This window comes from Microcaecilia unicolor, chromosome 6 (assembly GCF_901765095.1).
Source record: "Microcaecilia unicolor chromosome 6, aMicUni1.1, whole genome shotgun sequence".
In the NCBI taxonomy this organism is placed as follows: domain Eukaryota; kingdom Metazoa; phylum Chordata; class Amphibia; order Gymnophiona; family Siphonopidae; genus Microcaecilia; species Microcaecilia unicolor.
Window position 1 is genome coordinate 290,864,149 of NC_044036.1, and position 20,441 is coordinate 290,884,589.

Sequence of the window (20,441 nt, forward strand, 5' to 3'; positions counted from 1 at the left end):
GCTCTCCTTTTAAGAAGACTAGTGTGCTGCTTATGGAGTTATTTCTTGAATTCGGATTTTAAGTCCTGCAATGGCTGCTATAACCCACTTGGCTTATATCTTGTATGTGATCTTTATTTCTATACTTTGATGTGAAACTATCAACATCAGGTTTTTAAAAAGTCAGTATAGAGGTACAACTGGATTTATCCCCTGGTCTTGTCAACCAGACCTTCAACTCGAGACTCCTCTATTTTTCTACTGTCTGACTCCAACTCCAACCAAATTTTTTGTTCTGGGTCTAAAGTACTCTGTACTCTCTCTGTATACCTTTTTGTCCTGGTTTTCAAGGTTCTGTTGTCTGGTCATCCATTCAGTATTGCCAATTTAGTGATCCCTCACACTGCTTCTCAAGCTCTTCAATTTAACAAATGGAACTTGTTGCGTGTTCCATTTCACAGGAAATTTTACCTAAAATCCAGGGCTGTAGCAAGCTACGTGTGGCCACAAGGAAGGCAGGGTACCACACTTGTGCCCTGTCCATTGGTTGCCCCTGCTTGGCTGTGATGCACTACGATGCAGTGGGCGAGGTGGGAGTGCTTGGGGGCATGCCACACAAGGCATGCTTCTGGCTTGGGACGCTCTGGCTAGAATCTAATTGGATGATAGCATTTGGATACCAGGCATCTTATCTGTGGAATACAGTTCCCCAGCATATCAATACAATGTCACACAGGACCTGATATTCAGACCATGGGAGGTAGCCGGGCTACCTCTCAGGGTCAGCGCTGAGCCTGGATATTCAATGCTGGGCCGCTTCCAGTGATCGACACTGAATATCCAGTTTATTTTTGGCCTCTAAGAACATAGCTGGCCAAGCCGATATTCAGTACTGGCCACCTACATTCATTGCTGCCAAAGACAGATCTGCTATTGATGCAGCCAGATTTAGCCACCAAGCTTAGCCGACGATGTGCTGAAAATCGGCAGACAGCCAGTTATATCGTGAGATATAACCCTCTATCCGCTAAGCAGGAGGAAGCCAGCTATCTCATGCTGAATATTGGCGGATGGCCGGCTAAGTACCATTTAACTGGCCAGGTGCCATTCCTGGGCGGTTAAATGGTTTTTAATACCAGTCGGATAGTATTTAGGAAAAGGCTCAAGTCATGGCCATTTCAGAATGTTTCATTTGTTTTTTGGTATTTTAATTCATGATTCCGATTGTAAATTTGTAATATTTCTGTTGTTCTATGTACTTATGGTAGTTTTAGTGTACTTCCATTAATTTTAGTTCTATTTGATGAACTTCTCTGTCACTTACAGTGAAGGATGATCTATCAAATTATTAAACGATCTACACTAGATGGCGCCTTCACCACAGACAACTGGCAAGGGCATAGAAAAGAAAACTAGGTACCCTGTTTCCCCGAAAATAAGACAGTGTCTTATATTAATTTTTGCTCCCAAAGATGCGCTAGGTCTTATTTTCAGGGGATGTCTTATTTTTTCATGAAGAAGAATTCTTACCGTGGATGCACGAGTAGTCTCTTGTAGCTCAGAGGATACCGTAGTACTAAGTAGTAGCGGGGCCGGGCTCGGGAGTAGTAGGGGGACTGTGGCAGTCGGGAACAGTATTGAAGTGGGGGGCAGTATCCTGCAGGAGTAGGCCACGGCTCGCCTATCTGCCCACAGTGACCGCAGGACTCGAGTGGAGCAGAGCCGCCCTGGCCGGGCTGGGAATGGAGGAGGGGTATGCACTAGGGAAGGTAATGGAATGTGGGGCCGGGCTGCTCTAGCTGGGGGTCTCGGGAGGTTGTGAGAGGGCTTAGGGCGCAGGATCATCCCTACCGTATTACAAACGTAAAAAAAAAAAAATTCTACGGTAGCTCCGTTCCCCATTGGTGGCGCTTTATGCGCTCCTCCTGTACATTCGCAACACTTTCCATCCTTCTAGTCTGACTTAGCCCTTGGGCGATAGAGCAGTGCCGAAAGGGCTCGGTTACTCATTTTCTTTTCTTTTATTATTTCTGCAAGGGGGATGTTTCTTTTCTTTCCGGGCTCACTTAGTTGATCTTCACAAAAGCGTGAACGAGGATGGTAGGAGTCCGCTGGACGATAGATTTTCCACCTCAGTCTTGTTTCTTGCATTTCTTTAATGCTATTTCGTCTTTGGGTTGTAGCGAAAAAAAAATTAAGGTTTCTGTGTCCATGTCCCATCGGGGCCAAACAAAAACTTTGCTAGGTCTTACTTTCGGGGGAGGCCTTATATTTAGCAATTCAGCAAAACCTCTACTAGGTCTTATTTTAATGGGATGTCTTATTTTCAGGGAAACAGGGTATGTCAGAAGGCCAAGAAAGCAGACAGCAAAAAACTCCCAAACCCTCATTTGTACAGCACAACCAGGTGTACAAGGCGCTTCAGAAAACCCTTGCTTCTGAAACTTATAATCTGGTAAATACAGATACACGTATGGACAAGACATGGACATGAGTTACATAGTGGAGCCAACTGCAAGGGGTGGGTGGTCTGAGAAGAATCTCTCTAAGAAAGCAACTTGTGGATGAGAAAATGAGACTATATGTGGGATCAAAAGTTTGCAAGCAGCATTTTCAGGCAGAATTTGAATCTGAAAAAAGAGCAGGTACACTGACCACATTCAGAAGAACTATACCAGACATTTGGAACATCAAGCCAGAAGGCACAGAGTCGCGATTTAGCAGTGTGGGACAAGGGTATGGATAATAGTAGTTTTGCCCTCTGAGCAAAGTTTAAGAATACGGCTGAATGGAGAAATGAAAGAGAATTGGTAATGAGGCACCACAAAGTGAATGCATTTGTAAGCAATGACATGCCACTTGGATTTTATACAGAACTGGATTCAAGAGGAATTGTCATAATAACTGAGGAAGATGAGCTGTGCCACTGAGTTCTGAACAGACTGCAAGAAATGGCATCTTGCAGCAACAGACTTGCAAGAGGCAGGCTGCAGTAGCCTAAGCAGGAGGTGACAAGGAAATGAAGTGAGGTTTTGATAGTATTTTCAGACAAAATATCATTATCAAGCAGACCATTAATGCAATAAGGATGGGGGGGGGGGGGGTTAATTTACACACAGACCCTTCTGTAGAAGAATTGTACTGGGTAGTTCATTCTCCAGTCCTTGATATTTCTAATCATATATGTTTGCTTGCAAATTTATTAAAGGTACCAACAGAGAATGATTTCCCCTTTTATTTTTATGGAAAGTCTGCTTATGCCAGCTTTTCTCTAGTTCATCTCAATATACAGTACCTGGGGCTGTGTACAGATGGAGTTTCATAGCTGATAAGAGGATCACTCTATGAGCACATGATCCATTCAGCTGGAATTTCATTTTTAACATGTGTGTTGGTGTCAGATGGGGGATACTACAGGACTTCCTAAGCAAAGCCAATAACCACCCAAACAACTTGATAAGGTGGCTTTTTTGATCAAAACCTCCTTCTGCAAATACTGGAGTCTGCCTGTTTAAACACATCTGCTATTATAGCCTGCTCTATTCCCAACCGCTACAGATTGTGTTCTTACCTTTAAGGTCTTCACAGCAACAGTAAGATTATATTTCTTCCAGACCCCTTCATAGACCTCGCCGTACTGCCCCCCTCCAAGCTTGTGCTTCATGGTGATATCAGTCCTCTCAATCTCCCACTTGTCATAGTTTGGAGAAACTCCATACACAGTTGGCTTGTTGCGCTTTGGTGCCGGATAGTGCAAAGTGGTGATGAGTCCATCAGCTACAGTCGAGTGATGATGAACCAGCTCAGCTAGAGTGGTAAAGCGACTCTCCGATGAGACATATAGCTGAAAGACAGGTGCAAGACTGTGGTGAGATAGCATATACACTCACCACTTTCCCCAGGATCTACAACTGCCACCAAGCTTCAAAATCTTATGGTTTACTTTACACACACAACACAGCATCAAGCACTACCCAAGCAAATGTCTCCATCTATCACATGTTCATTTACAGGTACCTGAAATGTTATACTAGAATCCTTGCTTACAACTCTCCATGGCACACATGAACCAATCATGCTAGTCTGCACTGGATTTAAATTCAGTTTATAATCTTCAACCAATAACTACTCTTGCAAGAGACAGACAACTATCTTGTTTATCTTAATAGCTATTAATCCCAAGACAAAAAAGTACACCTGTACAAAATGAGTCAAGTCCAACAGAATGGCGTTTTCATTTCTATACAGAATGTGATTTTACGTTATTGCCCTCTTAAAACAGCTAGAATGAGTGCTTTCAAAATCTATTGCAGAATTAGTTGTTTAATTACAAGAGTACTGAAACAGAGCACAAACTCACTTCTAGAAAAGTGAGAGAAGGGAAAATTAGGTTCTTACCATGATAATTTTCTTTCCTTTAGTCATAGCAGATGAAGCCATTATGTATAGGTTGTGTCCATCAACCAGCAGGGGGAGATAGAGAGCACTCAACTTTTCACAGTGCCTCATGGCCAGCTAGCTCCACTGCCTCTTCAGTATTTGAAGCTTCCAAAGCAGTATGGCAAACCGCAATGGGAATAACATGAACTTTCCTCACAGCGAACGATGGCCCCTTAACAAGGGCATGAACTCACAAAAGGAGGGAATACTTGCATCCTCCTGGAGGGAATAAACTCATCCTCCCAAAACATGAACTGGAGGGAATGAACTCATCCTCCTATAACTGTAACAAGAATCCTGAAGACTGTTTTCAGACTCCCCAAGGAAGGAATATAACTTCAGGAAACAAGAACAGCACCTAAAATCAGAATCACTGCAATACAATCATACAGGGAGGGCTCATGGCTTCATCTGCTATGACTAAAGGAAAGAAAATTATCATGATAAGAACCTAATTTTCCCTTCCTTGTCATCAAGCAGATGCAGCCATTACGTATGGGATGTAACAATCCCTAAATAGGGTGGGAACAAGCCACACCACGCACTAGAACCTGTGCTCCAAAACGCGCATCCCTCCTGGCAGCCACATCCAGCCTGTAATGTCGGGCGAAAGAGAGCTTAGAAGCCCATGTTGCAGCACTGCAAATCTCCTGAAGAGATAGTGCGCCAGTTTCCGCCCAGGAAGAGGAAATCGCTCTTGTGGAATGTGCCTTAAAGGCTTTAGGTGGAGCCCAGCCAGACAGCAGATATGCTGAAAAGATAGCTTCTTGGAGCCAACGGGCAATAGTGGCTTTAGACGCTGAAGACCCTCTGCGAGGACTTGCAAACAGCAGAAAAAGATGATCAGAGGTCCTGAAAGAATTTGTAATTTGCAGATACTGCAACAGAGTCCTGCGCACATCCAAAAGGTGCAACTGCCCAAATGAATCTGGAAACTCCTCCTCAACAAAGGAGGGAAGAAGAACAGGCTGGTTTAGGTGAAACGCTGAAACCACCTTAGGCATGAAGGAAGGCACGGTCCGAACCGTGACCCCTGACTCTGAGAATTGCAGAAAAGGTTCTCTACAGGACAACGCCTGGAGCTCTGACACCTGTCTCGCCGAGCTAATGGCCACTAAAAAGATGGCCTTCAGTGTCAAATCTTTCTCTGAAGCACGCCGAAGCGGTTCAGAGGGAGCCCCCTGAAGGGCCTTCAATACTAACCCCAGGTTCCAAGCTGGACAAGGTGCCCGCACGGGAGGACGGAGCCAAAGCACCCCTCTAAGAAACCGTGCCACATCTGGATAAGCAGCTAAGGACACGCCTTCAACCTTGCCACGCAGGGAGGCCAATGCTGCCACTTGCACCCGCAGGGAATTATAGGCCAAGCCTTTTTGTACACCATCCTGCAAAAAGTCCAGAATCGGCAAGACAGGAGCCCGCAACGGAGAAAGCGCTCTTGAAACACACCAGACTTCAAACTGGCGCCAAATCCTGGCATAAGCCACGGAAGTGGAGCGCTTATGGGCTTGCAGGAGAGTGGAAATTACTTTGAGTAGCCTTTATCTCTCAATTGCACCCTCTCAATCGCCATGCCATAAGACCAAAGCGGCAGGGGTCCTCCATGGCCACCGGTCCCTGTGACAACAGGTGCGGAACCAGAGGTAACGGAAAGGGAGCCTCCAACAGCATCTGTCGGAGGTCCGCATACCAAGGCCACCTGGGCCAATCCAGGGCGATGAGCACCACTTCTCCTGGATGCAGCCGAATCCGCAGGAGCACTCGCCCTATCAAGGGCCATGGAGGGAAGACATACAGCAAGCCCAGGGGCCAGGGTTGAGCCAAGGCATCCAACCCGGCAGAGCGAGGATCCCTCCGTCTGCTGAAGAAGCACGGGACTTTGGCTTTGGAACTGGTCGCCATAAGATCCATCACTGGCTTGCCCCATTTGGCACATATCTGCAGGAATACATCGTCTGCTAGTTCCCACTCCGCTGGATCGATCTGATGCCTGCTTAGATAGTCGGCTTGCACGTTGCTCTGACCTGCAATGTGAGCTGCTGACAGGGACTGTAGATGCAGCTCGGCCCAGTGGCAAATTTGTTCGGCCTGCGCGGCTAGAGCTCTGCACTGAGTGCCGCCTTGTCGATTTATGTAGGCCACTGCTGTTGTGTTGTCCGACATCACTCGGACAGCCAATCCTTCCAGGGTCACTTGAAAGGCCAGAAGAGCCAGAAACACCGCTTTAAACTCCAGGCGGTTGATAGACCACTCCGACTCGGCGGGCGTCCACAGACCCTGGGCATGTTTCCCCTGGCAATGAGCGCCCCAGCCCGTCAGGTTGGCATCTGTCACCACTAGGCACCAATCAGGAAGCGCCAGCAGCATTCCCCGCCGCAACATGCTGTCCTTGAGCCACCACTCCATACTGAGTCAGGCCGCAGGAAGCCAAGAAAGTCTACACTGATAATCCTGAGATACTGGAGACCATCGTTGAAGTAGAGAATACTGTAGAGGTCTCAGGTAAGCTCTCGCCCATGGCACCACTTCCAAGGTGGCCGTCATCGATCCCAACAGCTGGACAATGTCCCAAGCTCGAGGGCGGGGCATCCTCAGGAGCAGATGGACCTGTTTCTGAAGCTTGCACCACCTTTGCTCGGGAAGAAACACATAGCCCAAGGCTGTGTCGAACCTGGCCCCCAAATATTCTAGAGATTGCGAGGGGGTCAGGTAACTTTTGGCCATATTGAAGACCCAGCCCAGAGATTGAAGGACTGAAACCACTCTGGTTGTAGTTAGATGACTCTCTTTTTCTGAGTCTGCTCTGATGAGCCAGTCGTCTAGGTACGGGTGAACCCGGATACCCTCTCGCCTGAGAAAGGCAGCTACTACCACCATTGCCTTGGAGAAGGTTCGGGGAGCTGTGGCGAGGCCAAAAGGCAAGGCACGAAACTGGAAATGTTTTCCCAACACCGCAAACCTCAGAAACTTCTGGTGCGGAGGCCAAATTGGTATGTGCAAGTAAGCTTCTTTCAGGTCCAGAGACATGAGAAACTCTCCTGGCTGTACCGCCGCAATGACGGAGTGCAGGGTTTCCATGTGAAAATGCCGCACTCTTAAGGACTTGTTTAGCTCTTTTAAGTCCAGGATTGGGCGAAAAGACCCGCCTTTTCGTGGCACCACAAAGTAAATGGAGTAGCAGCCTAGACCTTGATCGGCGGGAGGCACCGGGGTCACAGCCCCTATCTGGCACAGACTGTGCAAAGTCTCCTCTACTGCCGCCCGTTTGGCGGGAGAACTGCATCGGGACTCCACAAACACATCTCTCACCGGGGCATCGAATTCTATTCGGTATCTGTCTCTGATCAGGTCCAAGACCCACTGATCTGCGGAGATTTTGGCCCACTCCTCAAAAAAGAGGGAAAGTCTTCCTCCGATGACAGGAAACGAGTAGAGGACCGGCGCACCATCATTGAGAGGGTCGCCCCTGAACTCCAGGCCTTAAACTGGCAGCTGCGGAACGTTTGTCCGAGCGAAAGGAGTTTCTCTGCTGAAAGCGGGCACGAGAAGTGAACCCAGCAGCACACCCCGGGCGGTACCTTCTAGCTTCACAAAAGCGAGGTCTGTAAGAGGAGCGGACCGCCTGACCCTTAGAGGAAGGCTTCGGCCTATCTTCGGGCAAGTGCTGAGGTTTGGAATCCCCCAGGCCTTTAACAATGTTTTCTAGCTCCTCACCAAACAGGAGAAGGCCTTGAAAGGGCAACTTCACAAACCTTTGCTTAGAGGCCATGTCCGCCGCCCAATGTCGTAGTCAAAGAGTGCGGCGAGCCGCCACTGCTACAGCCATTTGTTTAGCTGAAGCTCTGACCATATCATAAAGGGCGTCAGCCAAAAAGGACAAGGCCGACTCCATCCGCGGAGCCACTTCAGATAAGGTCTCTGCTCCATCACCGGGCTGTTCCACTGCCTGCTGTAACCAAGCCAGGCAGGCTCTAGCAGCATAACAACTGCATGCAGACGCCCGAACAATGAGACCTGCCAAATCAAAGGACCGCTTCAGAGCTGAATCAAGCCTGCGGTCTTGAATATCCTTCAAGGCAACACCTCCTTCAACAGGGAGGGTAGTTCTCTTTGTCACAGCCGTGACCAGGGCATCCACTTTAGGCATTGCAAAGCGAGCCAAATGTTCCTCACTCAGAGGGTATAATTGCCCCATAGCCCTGGCAACCTTCAAAGGTCCCTCGGGGTCAGCCCATTGAGCCGAAATAAGCTCTTGGATGGATTCATGCAAAGGAAAGGCTCAAGCAGGCTTTCTGGTACTAGCCATCCTTGGATTAACAGAGGAGGCTGTGCCACTCCCAGGATCTTCAATCGAGAGGGCTTGTAAGGCATCTGAAATAAACGCTGGCAGCTCCTCGCGGTGGAAAATCCTCACCGCAGACGGATCATCAAGCTCCTGTGGCAATTCTGCACCTGACTCTGGCTCCTCAGCCCAAGAAGTTCTGCCAGACCCCTCAGAATCCTCATAGCCTGACCACGGGGGGAGGGGGGTGCGCCACACTCAGAAAGGGAATTAGCCCTTCTGCGTTTATCAGGAGGATAAGAAACAGGCAAAGCCAACTCCAAAGGGCCAGGATCCACCGGGGGGGGGGGGGGGGGGGGGGGGGGGGGGGCAGGCAGAGGGTCCGAAGATCCCTGTGGAACAGCTCTTTTAAGGATGTATGCCCTATGCAGCATTAAAACAAAATCAGGGGAGAAAACCGCTCCCTGACCGCCCGGATCCTGCCCAGGGCTATCAGCTCTATTATTAGCCTCACTCAGAGGACCCCCCCCCCCCCCCCGGATTCAGGGTTCTCCGTCGCAACAGAGGCCGCGCCATGTGGAAAATCCAAAATGGCGTCCACTGCCAGCTCAGAGCGCGAAAGATCACCGCTCGCCATGCTCTGGCCGGCTCTGCCGTCTGTACAGCACGAATTACACAGCCCCGCTGCTGATTTGCGCTTGCCACATTTAGAACAGCGCTTTACAGTCTCCACAGCCATCGCCGAAGAAGGCGGTAAAATTCAAAAATGGCGGTTCGCGCCACAAACGTCCCGATCGCGGGCCCACTCCGGAGGAGTCAGAAAAGCGAATGATACATACCTGTAGCAGGTGTTCTCCGAGGACAGCAGGCTGATTGTTCTCACAACTGGGTTGACGTCCACGGCAGCCCCCAGCAACCGGAACAAAACTTTGCGGGCGGTCCCCCACGCAGGGCACGCCCACCGCGCATGCGCGGCCGTCTTCCCGCCCGTGCGCGACCGTTCCCGCTCAGTTCAATGACAAGCAAGAAATGAGTAAAAACGCAACTCCAAAGGGGAGGAGGGAGGGTAGGTGAGAACAATCAGCCTGCTGTCCTCGGAGAACACCTGCTACAGGTATGTATCATTCGCTTTCTCCGAGGACAAGCAGGCTGCTTGTTCTCACGACTGGGGTATCCCTAGCTCTCAGGCTCACTCAAAACAAGAACCCAGGTCAATTGAACCTCGCAACGGCGAGGGTATAACAGAAATTGACCTACGAAGAACAACTAACTGAGAGTGCAGCCTGACCAGAATAAATTCGGGTCCTGGAGGGTGGAGTTGGATTTAAACCCCAAACAGATTCTGCAGCACCGACTGCCAAAACCGACTGTCGCGTCGGGTATCCTGCTGGAGGCAGTAATGAGATGTGAATGTGTGGACAGATGACCACGTCGCAGCTTTGCAAATCTCTTCAATAGTAGCTGACTTCAAGTGGACCACCGACGCTGCCATGGCTCTGACACTATGAGCCGTGACATGACCCTCAAGAGTCAGCCCAGCCTGGGCGTAAGTGAAGGAAATGCAATCTGCTAGCCAATTGGAGATGGTGCGTTTCCCGACAGCGACCCCTTTCCTATTGGGGTCGAAAGAAATAAACAATTGGGCGGACTGTCTGTGGGGCTGTGTCCACTCCAGATAGAAGGCCAAAGCTCGCTTGCAGTCCAATGTGTGCAACTGACGTTCAGCAGGGCGGGTATGCGGTCTGGGAAAGAATGTTGGCAAGACAATTGACTGGTTAAGATGGAACTCCGACACCACCTTTGGCAGGAACTTAGGGTGAGTGCAGAGCACTACTCTGTTATGATGAAATTTAGTATACGGAGCATGAGCTACCAGGGCTTGAAGCTCACTGACTCTACGAGCTGAAGTAACTGCCACCAAGAAAATGACCTTCCAGGTCAAGTACTTCAGATGGCATGAATTCAGTGGCTCAAAAGAAGGCTTCATCAGCTGGGTGAGGACGACGTTGAGATCCCATGACACTGCAGGAGGCTTGACGGGGGGGCCTTGACAAAAGCAAGCCTCTCATGAATCGAACGACTAAAGGCTCTCCAGAGATGGCTTTACCCTCTACACGATGATGGTAAGCACTAATCGCACTAAGGTGATTCCTTACTGAGTTGGTCTTGAGGCCAGACTCTGATAAGTGCAGAAGGTATTCAAGCAGGTTCTGTGCAGGACAAGAACGAGGTTCTAGGGCCTTGCTCTCACACCAAACGACAAACCTCCTCACTTGAAAAAGTAACTCTTTTTAGTGGAATCCTTTCTAGAGGCAAGCAAGACACGGGAGACACCCTCAGACAGACCCAACGAAGCAAAGTCTACGCCCTCAACATCCAGGCCGTGAGAGCCAGAGACTGAAGGTTGGGGTGCAGAAGCGCTCCGTCGTTCTGTGAAATGAGAGTCGGAAAACACTCCAATCTCCACGGTTCTTCGGAGGACAACTCCAGAAGAAGAGGGAACCAGATCTGGCGGGGCCAAAAAGGCACTATCAGAATCATGGTGCCGTGGTCTTGCTTGAGCTTCAGCAAGGTCTTCCCCACCAAAGGTATGGGAGGATAAGCATACAGGAGGCCGGTCCCCCAATGGAGGAGAAAGGCATCCGACGCTAGTCTGCCGTGTGCCTGTAGTCTGGAACAGAACAGAGGCAGCTTGTGGTTGGTCTGAGAGGCAAAAAGGTCCACCGAGGGAGTGCCCCACTCTCGGAAGATCTTGCGTACCACTCTGGAATGGAGCGACCACTCGTGCGGTTGCATGACTCTGCTCAGTCTGTCGGCCAGACTGTTGTTTACACCTGCCAGGTATGTGGCTTGAAGAAGCATGCCGAACTGGCAGGCCCAACGCCACATCCCGACGGCTTCCTGACACAGGGGGCGAGATCCGGTGCCCCCCTGCTTGTTGATGTAATACATTGCAACCTGATTGTCTGTCCGAATTTGGATAATTTGATAGGACAGCCGATCTCTGAAGGCCTTCAGTGCGTTCCAGACCGCTCGGAGCTCCAGGAGGTTGATCTGAAGATCTTTTTCCTGGAGGGACCACAGTCCCTGGGTGTGAAGCCCATCGACATGAGCTCCCCACCCCAGGTGAGATGCATCCGTCGTCAGCACTTTCGAGGGCTGCGGAATTTGGAATGGACGTCCCAGGGTCAAATTGGTCCGAAGTGTCCACCAGTGCAGCGAATTGCGGCAACTGACGGACAGGCGGATGACATCTTCTAGATTCCCGGTGGCTGGGCACCACTGGGAAGCTAGGGTCCATTGAGCAGATCTCATGTGAAGATGAGCCATGGGAGTTACATGAACTGTGGAGGCCATATGACCTAGGAGTCTTAACATCTGCCGAGCTGTGACCTGCTGAGACGCTCTGGTCTGGGAAGCGAGGGACAGGAGGTTGTGGGCCCTCGCTTCGGGAAGAAAGGCCTGAGCTGTCTTTGAATTCAGCAGAGCTCCTATGAATTCCAGAGATTGGGCTGGCTGGAAATGGGACTTTGGGTAATTTATCACAAACCCCAGCAGCTCCAGGAGGTGAATAGTGCAGTGCATGGACCGGAGAGCTCCTGCCTCCGAGGTGTTCTTGACCAGCCAATCGTCGAGATATGGGAACACGTGCACTCCCAGCTTGCGTAGATACGCCGCGACCACCACGAGGCACTTCGTGAACACCCGTGGGGCAGAGGCGAGCCCAAAGGGCAGCACACAATACTGAAAGTGCCGTGTCCCCAGGCGGAATCTGAGATACTGTCTGTGAGCTGGCAGTATCGGGATGTGAGTGTATGCGTCCTTTAAATCCAGGCAACATAGCCAATCGTTTTTCTGAATCATTGGTAGAAGGGTGCCCAAGGAAAGCATCCTGAACTTCTCTTTGACCAGGTATTTGTTCAGGCCTCTCAGGTCTAGGATGGGGCGCATCCCCCTGTTTTCTTTTCCACAAGGAAGTACCTGGAATAGAATCCCTGCCCTTCCTGCCCGGGTGGCACGGGCTCGACCGCATTGGCGCTGAGAAGGGCGGAGAATTCCTCTGCAAGTACCTGCTTGTGATGGGAGCTGAAGGATTGGGCTCCCGGAAGACAATTTGGTGGAGGGGAGGCCAAATTCAGGGCGTATCCGCACCGCACTATTTGGAGAACCCACTGGTCGGAGGTTATTTGAGGCCACCTTTGGTGAAAAAGTTTTAACCTCCCCCCGACTGGCAGATCGTCCGGTACGGACACTTTGATGGCGGCTATGTTCCCATGGATCCAGTCAAAAACCCGTCCCCGGTTTTTGCTGTGGAGGCGCCGGGGGCTGCTTAGGCGCATGCTGTTGACGGGAACGAGCGCGCTGGGACTGTCCCTGTGCCTGATGTGGCCTTCGGGCCGGCTGGGTGTACCTACGCTTGTTGTTGGCATAGGGCGCAGCCTGCCTGGCCCGGGAAAAACGTCCACCTGCTGAGGTGGATGCTGAAGGCGCCCGATGGGAGAGCTTGTCGTGTGCGGTTTCCCGCTGGTGTAGTTGGTCCACCAACTGCTCGACCTTCTCACCAAAAATATTATCCCCCCAGCAAGGGACATCGGCCAGCCGCTGCTGGGTGCGGTTGTCCAGGTCAGAGGCACGCAGCCATGAGAGCCTGCGCATCACTATACCTTGGGCCGCAGCTCGAGATGCCACATCACAGGTGTCATATATACCCCTGGACAGGAACTTTCTGCACGCCTTCAGCTGCCTGACCACCTCCTGAAAAGGCCTGGACTGCTCCGGGGGGAGCTTGTCGACCAGGTCCGCCAGTTGCTTCACATTATTCCGCATGTGTATGCTCGTGTAGAGCTGGTAGGATTGGATGCGGGTCACGAGCATTGAAGATTGGTAGGCCTTCATCCCAAAGTGAGCGGGAACGGTCGCGCACGGGTGAGAAGACGGCCGCGCATGCGCGGTGGGCGTGCCCTGCGTGCGGGACCGCCCACAAAGTTTTGTTCTGGTTGGTGGGGGCGGCCGTGGACGTCAACCCAGTCGTGAGAACAAGCAGCCTGCTTGTCCTCGGAGAAACACTCTTACCTCACTAGACCGGGTATCATAGCTCCGGTCCTGCAGAAGAATCTCAAGAAAAAAACCTCTTTTCCAAGATCGCTGCGCTAAAGCGCGACGTGACTTTTTTTTTTTAACGCTGTGAGGAAAGCAGAGGCAAAAGAGGTAAATAAAATCACTCTGGAGGTTCAGGAAAGTGGGAAAGACAGGGAAAGGCAAACCAATGTGCCTGCATCCACTGAGTGGGAAAGGGCAGGGAAAAGCAAGCTAATATGTCCACATCCATGGGGGAATGGGTAAGGCAGGAAAAGGGCTGACCTATGTGCCTTCAAAATGAAGCTGCTATAGCCTCTAACACCCCGGCTAACAACTGGCAAGCCAGGAGCCACCCCCAGGCAGATTTTGATGGAACTCAAAGAAGCTGCAGCCACCCTGCTTGGGGAGGTAGAGAATACTGAAGAGGCAGTGGAGCTAGCTGGCCATGAGGCACTGTGAAAAGTTGAGTGCTCTCTATCTCCCCCTGCTGGTTGATGGACACAACCCATACGTAATGGCTTCATCTGCTTGATGACAAGGAATAGCAAAAAGGAAAGGGATTTTGCCACAACCAAAATGGTACATCATCCTGTTTGCAACCTCTTTTAAACTAACAGGGGAAACAACGTAGACAAACTCCAGATTTACCAAAAGAAAACGTTCATGCTCTCCAAATCAGGCAGCACACTGATCCAATTGGACCACCTAGGAAGAGGCATATGCTGCACTTCGGCAGTCTAGGAGCTGTTCATCTGGAAAGTACAGGCTAATGTAACTCTGTGCTCTCGGGCTATTGGGAAAAAAGTTGAAGTAGATGCACATCTAGGTTTCTCCTCTGTTGCCATGATCATGAGGCTTGCAGAAGAAGCCAATCTAACTGAATGATTATTGTAAAGATTTGATTTTATGCTTTTGTTTCAATTTGTTCCAGCCCCCTAGCAAGAAGGGGGGTGGGAAGCATCAAATTCTGGCAGGGATCTTTATATCAATACATTTCATTTACTGGTTTTATATGTATACTATTAACCTTACTACAACAAGCACTGGGTATATAGGCTCTGCCTTCAGAAATAAACTAAAATTATACAAGCGAAGTTACAGACTTTTTAGCATGGCCAGCAGCAATTTTTCATGCATCCAAAAATATTTGCATTGTAAAATTATTTTTAAAATAACCAAACAAACAAACCAAGGTACCAGCTTACTGTTAAAAACTTTTCTCTGGGGAGCAATTTTGGAGGCCTATCACAAGCTCAATCGCCGGACTCAAGATTAAGTGCTGCAGATGATCTGGGCCAGTTTGCCATAGGAACCAATCGACAAAGCTGTTAAGAACTTTCCAAACCAACTGAAGACCTGTGTTAAAGTTGTGATTGGACACTTTGAGCATTCACAGTGAATGGGAAATTCTGACACATTGTTAATTGTGAACTCAACACTGGCTGTGTTTCTGCACCAAAGCCTTCATCAGGGGTTCTTATAAGCCAGTCATAGATAATGGTGGCGAAGAAAACAATTTTGTTGGCCTGGCTGTCGTCATCGGAAGGCCCCATGGTGTCTCAATGGAGAGGGCAGATGATCCACCTGTTACGAACTGAGAGAACGAGTTTGAGAGATCGAAAACCACTGTTCACAAACGCCTTTTGGAACTGCTGGACCCCGTTTTGGCTGACACTGACACCCCATGCTAGGGGACAAATGATGAACATGTAACATGGACGTTAAAACAAGATAGTAAGAGCACACGGACTGTGGAATGAACCTGTGAAAGAGGGGGGGGGAAGGTTGAGGGAGGGGGGTAGGGGGAAGGGATGGGAGGGGGGGGATGTAAAAAGTTACTGGAGCAGTTCATATCTGATGTAAATCGTGTTTATTTGTCCCAGCAGAGGCAGCAAACCAAGCTAGTTGAATGTAATGATAAAATGCTTGCTGGAAATGTTCTGGAATTTCTCCAATAAAAATTATTGAAACATAAGCCAGTCATAGAACCATTATGACCACAATGGCAAATGTAAAAACAACATGCAGGAATTAGATCGTTTGTGTGCCAAAAACTCTCTCATTTCTACATGTTTCTCCATTTGCAATTATGATAATCATATATTTTTTAATGGTTCTATGGCTGGCTTATAAGAACCCCTGATGAAGGCTTTGGTGCTGAAACATGGCCCATGTTGGGTTTGGATTGCCAGCACCCTTATATTCGGACAATAAACGGTTGTACTGATCACTTTGGAAATTGTGTTTGGCATCTTCCACTCCAGTCTTTGGCTGTTTTCCTGTGGAAGACTTTGTTCTCCTATTTCATTCACATTGTTAATTGTATCATTTGAATGTCGTTTTACTATATTTTAGCCAGAATATTTTTAATGCGTAAAAATAGCTAGATAGTAACACTAAAATGTCAGTAACAACTTAGTTTAATTTAAAGGTTGATTAATAGTAATATGTAAATATGATGACTAAACAAGTACAAAAAAAACATTTCTTGCCTACCCTCTTTTATCCTAGTCATATATTATCTAGCTCAACTTATCACACACTACTAAGCCCAACTTTACATTGTTTTACTACTGTTTTATTAAAATTCTATTAACTTTGTATTTCAAATTACTATGTAAGCCGCATTGAGCCTGCATTATGTGGGAAAGCACGGGGTACAAATGTAATAATAATAATTCAAAGCAGTTGCTGAGAAAACAGCAAGAACTCTAGGGGGTTACTTTTATTTTTTGCCTCAACCTGCATTATGAAATCTCATAGGAAGGGCCATGAAACAACTTAGAACATATCATTACAGAGGACTACCACCATGGTAAACAGCTCCCACTAAAGTATTGCAGAGATTCACAGGTTTCACCAGATGAGCAGAGAATAGATTTTCTTTTCTTAGGGTTATACCTCCACCCAAAAGAAAGCAAAGCCATTGCTGCTCCTGTTCACTTCTCTTTATACTCTTATATGAGCAGCACATTTATTTATTTATTTATTTGGATTTATTTACCGCCTCTTTGAAGGAATTCACTCAAGACAGTGTACAGTAAGAATAGATCAAACATGAGCAATAGACAATTACAGCAGCAAAAAAATATTCAAATAACAATACAAGTATGGCATAGAGGCATATTTTCAAAGCACTTAGCCTTCCAAAGTTCCATAGGTTTATATGGAACTTTGGAAGGCTAAGTGCTTTGAAAATATGCCTAATAGTATACTACTTACAATGTCAACACAATATGTAATAGAACATTATAACTGATAGTGAAGGGTAAAACAAAGATGTAACATATGGCTAGGTAAGAAAGTAGGAAAAGTTAGAAAGTAAGGTCACCGATTTAAAGGAAGTTGCACATGAGGTCAGTGAGATGGTTAAATATTATCTCATTTATGGTAGGAGTGGATAGATATGTCCTGCTGAAGTATGTGCACCCCGAGTCACTCCTTGTGTGTTTGAGTGAGACTAACAAGTTAGTTACTTCTTCCAATAAAGGCCTGGTTGAAGAGCCAAGCTTTCACCTGCTTCCTGAATTAGAGATAGTCTTGTGTTAAGCAGAGCCTTTCAGGGAGTGCATTCCAGAGTGTGGAGGCTACTCTGGGGAAGGCTCGCTTGAAGGTATCACATCGTGTAATGTCTTTTGGAGCAGGTGTGGTTAGTGAAAGTCCTTGGGAGGACCTCAGTGTCTTTGGCGGTGTGTGGAGGATCAGCCCTATAATGTTCTTAAAGAAATGTTAGTTCTGTAATATATTTTAGCTTTTATCATGATGGTCCCTTCTTGCCCAAGGATTCTCCTCATAGTTCAGGGTCTGTCAGTTAAGGGTCTGCAGACGCTCTAACCTTCACCTCACTCAAGAATGTGATCTGCAGCTATCTACACTTCATCGCTCACGAGCAATCTGCAGGTTACTGTTCAGACCAGACATGGTAACCGGAAAATGGTGAAAGACACTTGACAGTCTGGCAAGAACTGCATTAAAATGTTGACGGAAAACACTTCAAGGTGCACAAAACTGAGAGCTCTTTTTAGGGTAGCAGTATTAAATGAGCTACATCTGCTGAGATTGTAGGAAGCTGAGTAAAGACGAAAATATGTCTTATCTGATAATTTCCTTTCCTTAAGTTGGCTACACCGTTCTGAACAAGTGGATGCTATCCCTTCCTACCAGCAGACGGAAGTAGAGAAAACAGTCTTTTCCAGTAAACCCACCAGTATAACCTGCTGATGGCTCAACGAAATATCCTGTACGCATCTACCAAAGAAGCACAAGGTCCCTTTGTAATGCATGCCCATGCCCCATCAACCACTGCAGCTGCAATCAACATCAAGTGAGCAAAACACCACAGAGTTGCAAGCACTACCCTGTCATCTCCAAGGATTGCCTCATCATTTCTTATTTTTATCTTTTAAACTGTACAGGAAAGAGCAGAGCACCCCAACAGCCCCAGGCCCAGTCTTCTACGGGCAGGCTTAAGAAAGAAAAAATTATCAGGTAAGACAATTTCACCTTTCTTGTCATCTGGCTGCACTGTTCTGAACAAGTGGGATGTACTCAAACTGTGCGAGGGAAGACAAAGCTCCTCCAAGGGCCACTCTGCTAAAGTATGAATGAGCTCTGGTGAACCCATCCAACCTGTAATGCTTCACAGAAGCATGGAGAGAGAATTACACTGCCACCCTACATATCTCCTCTGGAGCACCCTTCTGGGCCTCCACCCATGAGGTCGCCTAAGCCCTCAAGAGGGGGGGCCTTCAAACCTGGAAGCACTGGTCAATTTCTACAAACATAGGCAGACTGTATAGCTACCTTGATTCAATGCACAATAGTGGCCTTGGAGGCCATCTGGTCCTTACGAGAGCCACAGAAGAGAAGATTACTGAATTTTGTCTGTCCACTCTCCTCCAAGTATCAAAGCAATGTCTGCCGGACGTCTAACATGCAGTTTCCAAACCAATGGATTGGAACCCTCCTTCCAAAAAGGAGGGCAAACAGACCTGGTTCACATGGAATGCTTCTTCTTAGCACTCTCTCCTTTTCCTTCCCTCCCATCCCCCACTCTCAACATAGGAACCGGTTTTTAGATTTTTGTTGTGAACTGCTTAGTTGCCTACCTCAGCTCCCCATTCTCTGGTATCCAACCCAGTGACTGAGGAAATCCACCTCTATTGTCCTTGCCTGCAATATGAACTGCAGACAGAGCTTGAAGATGCCTCTCAGCCCGACAGCAGAAGCTTGCTGTTTCTAGCACTACCACCTGGCTCCTTGGTGCCAGCTTGCTTGTTTATGTATGCTACCACCGTGGTGTGTCATTACCCAGACTGCCTTTCCTTGAAGCAAAGGAAAGAATTCCACCAAGGTCAGGGGTACTGCCAGTCTCTAGATGTCTGATTGACCATGATGCCTCCAGTGGCCAATCAGGGTTCCAAGTACCTGGCAGGATCCCAAATGAGTAATAGATTCCATGCTGCTTACCCCAGGAATAAGCAATGGATTTTCCCAAGTCCACCTTAATGGTTTATGGATTTTTCATTTAGGAACTAGTCCAAACCATTTTTAAACCCTGTTACGCTATCGGCTTTTACCACATTCTCTGGTAATGAATTCCACAGCTTAATTATACACTGAGAGAAGAAATATTTTCTCTGATTTGTTTTAAATGTACTACTTAGTAACTTCATTGTGTGCCCCTAGTTCTTGTACTTTTGGAAAGAGTAAAACCAGTGATTTATGTCTTACCTATTTTGGAAAGAGTAAAGCAAGTGATTTATGTCTTATTTATCCCATTCCACTCATTTTATAGACCTCTATCATGTCTTCCCTCGACCATCTCTTCTCTAACCTGAAGAGCCCTAACCTCATTAGCATTTCCTCATAGGGGAGTCGTTCCATCCCCTTTATCATTTTTGCCATCCTTCTCTGTATCTTTTCTAATTCAGCCATATATCTTTTTTGAGATGCAGTGACCAGAACGGTACATAACATTCAAGGAGCAGTCGCACCATGGAGCGATATAGAGACATTATGATATTCTGTTTTATCCTTCATTCCTTTCCTAATAATTTCTAACAGTCTGTCTTTCTTAGCTGCCACTGTGCACCAAATGGAGGATTTCAACGTATCATTAACATTGACACCTAGATCCTTTTCCTGGGTGGTGAATCCTAGATTCTTTTCATGAGAGGTGAATCCTAATGTGGAAACCTGTACCATGTAGGTATAGTTTAGGTTGTTATTCCTTACATACATATAGAAAATGCCAGCAGATAAATACCATACAGACTATCCAGTCGGTTCATTCATACCAACTACTTAGTTTTCCTGGATTTAGACACTTATGCTTCCTAGAGCATTCTACCACCAAATTTCTGAACTGGATAATACAATAAGACAGATCACTCCTATATCCTTTAAACATGGCTCCAAACAAATCCAACTAATGTATCAAAAGGGTACAGAGGATGAAATAAATCAAATTAACACATTTCAACCTCTGCACTATTTAAATCCACTAAGATTCAGCTGGGTGGCAATAGAGGAAAAAGCCTCAGAATTGGCAAAAAACCTTCTCTGTTTTCAAAATTCTCTCTGCAGATAAAATCCTATTAAATTACATCAGTGATTCTGTGAAGGTTGAAATTTGTTGAATTTGTTTCCTCAATGAAAT

The 20,441-nt window shown here is 47.6% G+C and overlaps 1 protein-coding gene across 2 annotated transcripts in view; it reads right to left on the reverse strand.

Moving 5' to 3' along the window:
* Positions 1-20,441, reverse strand: part of ABL1 (ABL proto-oncogene 1, non-receptor tyrosine kinase) — a 190,379-nt gene that overhangs the window by 49,632 nt on the left and 120,306 nt on the right. For both annotated transcript variants that reach the window (XM_030207823.1, XM_030207822.1), the window contains one exon: positions 3,551-3,823. In XM_030207823.1, coding sequence (XP_030063683.1) covers positions 3,551-3,823 — 273 coding nt within the window. The remainder of the gene's footprint in view (positions 1-3,550; positions 3,824-20,441) is intronic.